General features: G+C 52.1%; 1 protein-coding gene across 3 annotated transcripts in view; it reads left to right on the forward strand.

Moving 5' to 3' along the window:
- Positions 1-4,105, forward strand: part of LOC113204894 (uncharacterized) — a 72,822-nt gene that overhangs the window by 17,769 nt on the left and 50,948 nt on the right. For all 3 annotated transcript variants that reach the window (XM_052273573.1, XM_052273570.1, XM_052273571.1), the window contains exons 2-3: positions 1,491-1,774; positions 2,576-2,920. In XM_052273573.1, the coding sequence (XP_052129533.1) occupies positions 2,786-2,920 (135 nt within the window). In that variant the 5' untranslated portion in view covers positions 1,491-1,774; positions 2,576-2,785. The remainder of the gene's footprint in view (positions 1-1,490; positions 1,775-2,575; positions 2,921-4,105) is intronic.

The following is a 4,105-nucleotide window of genomic DNA, read 5'->3' on the forward strand; positions in this document are numbered from 1 at the left end:
CTCATCGGCGACGTCTTCCGGAGGCTCATGTGCATCGGCGGCTCCCGCCGCGGCTCCGGGGAGTCGTGCTACCAGGAGCTGCCCGACGAGGAGGCAGATAAGACCACCACCTCATCCTTGTTGCCGCCGCCGCTGTGGCTTAGCTTTTTGTTGTAGGCGGTTTGGTTTCCCCAAATTTCACGATCAGCTCGCTCCGGTGTGCTTCCGTTCCGTGCGATCCCCCCGTCGTCGCCGGCCGAAACATGGGCAGGTCGTTTGGGTCGAATGGACTAGTAATTCTTATAAGGGAGGCATACATTTTAAAGGGCTCTTAATGGGGTGGTGAGGAGAGGAGCATCTCTTGTCCCTCGTCCCCGCGTTATAAAGCCTTTCCAGTTTATATTCGGTCCGTATGTCGGTGGTGGTTCTACCAAAGCATAATAGTACCCTTCAAAAAATATTTAAAATGACCTATTCCTTTAAATTGGGCCACTTTTCCTAAAATAATTTAAAACAACAGTAATTTAACAAAATTTACCTAAGTTTTTTTTTACTTTGAACCAAAATTACCGGTAATTCTCGAACCCCTAGCACCCTAGCGATTACTGCGTTCATTAAAATACGAACCAGCACAGGTACACAGAACTACGCAAGTGCATTCAATAAAATTCACATGTCCATGTTCACTGTTAAAAAACATTTATCAAAACAAAAATTAACAACAAAAGTTCAGTTAAGTTTTCTTTTTTTGACAGTGTACAAATTGAGTGTGGACGCTGCCAAGCAGGGCGGGGCGGTGCTGGGCGGCGGCGGCGCTGGCGAGCCGGAGCCGCCCGAGCGGTAGGCAGCTCGCCCGCGCCGCTGCGCGAGTGCCAGGCGGTGGCCTACCTCCCGGGCTGAGGGCCAGTCACTGGCCAGTGCACGGCGGAGCGCGCCCCGCCGCCCTTCATCATCAACGATCGTTTTCGGAATAATGTATGCTCATTATTGAGCGAACCATTTTTCCTCGGGCGCTGAGTGTGTCCCTTTCTCCCTCACCCTCCCCCCCCCCCCTCATTCTCTCCCCCTTCCCGTACCCCCCTTCCCCATTAACGGCTAGGCCCCGGGGCGGAAGCCTCATCAGCAGCAACAGCAATCCGTTGGGTAAACTGTCCAAACGCTCCGGTTGTAAAACCGTGTATGGAAAACAACACGATTCACGATTGCAAATGCAAGCTCTGGCTGAGCCGGGCCGGGCTCTGTTTGCTTTTCATTAGGCCGCTGAGCGCTGTGTACCGCGCTAGCTCTCGCTCATCCGCCGCGCGCGCTCACCTTTGGCACCCCGCGCAACGGAACGGCACAGGCCGGGGCAAAAATATGTAGATACTTTGGGCGGGGCAGGGCACTGGGCTAGAGCACGCACGAACCTTGCTGTGGCTTTTCATCATGTTTTTTATAAAACTGTGTTTTTTTCGTGTTTCTTTTCTTTTCCCCTGGAACTCTTTTGTTGACGTGTCTGTTTTTCTCCGCAGGCCCCGTCGCGCTGGGCGCCGCCATGGACCCCGTGCTGACGGCCCGTGAGCGCCGCCGTGCCGCCGTGGGGGCGGCCCCGTGACGCGTCCGCGCGTGTGTGTGTGCGTGTGCGTGCGCGCGTGTGTGTGTGTGTGTGTGACAGTGATCGTGATGAAGATGTGGTCGTGACCGTCCACGCCTTGGAAGTGACCAACATGACGGCAGGGAAATGAGAACCGTAGCGCGTTGTGGTGAACTGGCCGACATGTGACCACCGTGTCTGGCGGTGGTGACCCGGGGGGAGGTGAGTGTTGCTGGGTCCTCCGCTAGGAGAAGGGTGTCGGTGCTCAGTCGTCTGAAAATGAAAATGTCGTGCCAGCTCTCGTACGCTTTTCAAAGAGTGTTTGATAAATATCGTGTTCCATTCTTGAGTGTCATGGCGCGCATTCCTTTTTGATGATTTGAGCATTGTATACTCTTATCCGTGGTGCCCGAGAGGGGTGGTGCAATCAAAGCTCCGGTGGGGATGAGACAAACATAATTTTCGTATGGAGAACTTCGGGAAAAACTCAGGTGCAAATTTTATGTGCATCGTTAAGTCTTCCTCATTGAGAGAAGTTCCTCCTATGGCTCGCGAAGATTATTTAATGCCCCTTATTTTGTTTCCTGCACAATAATGAGTTCTTGCCAATAAAGTCAACGGGGGTGTTCCCTAATAATGACTTGTTGCTGGAGAAAAATGTTCTGTGGGGTTAAAAATTTGGGTCTGGGAAGTAATGTTTAGTGCCCAGCGCCAAAATAATTTTCTTAGTGCAAGCGCACGTAAATTTTGCATTCGTCGGGCTATTCAATCAAATTATCCTCTATTTGTGATTCTTACAAGGGTGTTTCAAAATCAGTTTTGTTCAGCTTTGAAGCTGGAAATTAGCGTTTCTCCTTGGTTCAAAGACTTTTTCACTTCAATGTATTCAAAATTATATTAGGAATCGCGGCCTTTACCCATGTTATTTGTCGCATCCACACAAGCTTAGGTCGCACTCTCCCTCTCGCCGGAGTGCGCCTTGCACCTCAGAGCCCCGCGGTGACGCCAGGTGGTGGGTTGCAGCTGCTTGCAGGTGCGGTGGCTGCCGCGGCGCAGCTGCAGGTGTGTGATGCAGCGGGGGCTGAGGCCCAGGGCTGACGCGGCTTACGCGGCTGACGCCTTGCTGACGCCCACGGGTGCAGGGTGGCGGGGGTAGACTGCGGCTGTGACGGCGGCTGCCGGGGGCGGCGGGGGTGGGGCCGGGGGCGGCGCGGGGAGGCCGGCGACGAGGCGATGAGCGGCACCTGCGGCCTCTGCTCCCTCATCGGCGACGTCTTCCGGAGGCTCATGTGCATCGGCGGCTCCCGCCGCGGCTCCGGGGAGTCGTGCTACCAGGAGCTGCCCGACGAGGAGGCCACCATCCCCAATGTAAGTACAAACTCACACGTGTGCGGCTGTCTTTCATAATTACTTGAACTTTGTATCTCGACAGAAAAAATTAAAGGAAATGTCGATTTTTGAACGAACTATGTGAGAGTCAGTGCGTCATGTTGAACGTTCGATATGGTCCCATATGTGTGCAGATTATACTATCACCATTTCACAAAACTGTGTCACACTGGCCTCTTATTCACGATTTCGCGGGTATCGTGACGTGCGTTGGCAGCTGATATCACTCACCCCCCGCCGACACAAAAAAAAAAAACAACGAAAAAAATACAACTGCCGAGCAGCACTTACAGTTTTAAAGCTTTGGAAAATTTGAAATTTGTCAGTATTTACTGATTTAAAAAAAAGTCAAAATTTCAATAGGGGACTAAATCTAAAAAGTGTCTTGTATTTTAGTTGTATAGAGCTTGAGTATCAGGATATATTTTAGCCGTAGTGGCAATGCATCAAAGAATTATGTCCAAGAAATTTTTAAGTCACGTAAAATTTTTAAGTTTCCAAACATTCCTTTGCACATTCTATTTCGGTGTATTTTACCCAACATTAGCTTCTACGAATCCCATTAATAAGCGCTACAACTTATCTCAACCACTTTAAATGATTTAGTCGCTTGGATTTTAATTTTTGAGTAACTCGAAAACATGAAAATAGCTAAATTTTCAGGCTATAGTCTCCCATTATCAAATGAAGTTCGGTGATCTAATCAAGAGCGCGGTTTTCTAGGCGCGCGCTCCACACACACGCACACACACACACACACACACACGCGCACACAATGGCCGAGATTTTGTCGCGACCGCAGCAGTGGGTTATTGTGTAACGAAAAGCGCAGGCCGCGAGACCTTAGAGTCACTTAGCGCCCGGCCGGGCCGGCCTGGGGCCTGGCCGCCGGGCTGGCGTGTTTAGGCGGCAGGGGCAGCAGCAGACGACGCCCAGCAGACGATGTGCCAACGGACGGGCGGCCCTCGCAGCCGCTCAAGCCAAGCAGACCAGACAATAAATAAACGGGATCGAATTCGCGCCCGCGCCGCTGCGCTCCATCGCGGTGTGACACAACACGTTGGCTGTGCAGCTGCAGCTGTCGGAAGGGGGCCGGATAACCGGCACCTCGTTTTCTCTCTGTGTCTCCCTCTCCCTCCCTCTCCCTCCCTCTCCCTCTCCCTC

The sequence above is a fragment of the Frankliniella occidentalis genome, unplaced genomic scaffold (assembly GCF_000697945.3).
Source record: "Frankliniella occidentalis isolate FOCC.00 unplaced genomic scaffold, Focc_3.1 Scaffold283, whole genome shotgun sequence".
NCBI lineage: Eukaryota > Metazoa > Arthropoda > Insecta > Thysanoptera > Thripidae > Frankliniella > Frankliniella occidentalis.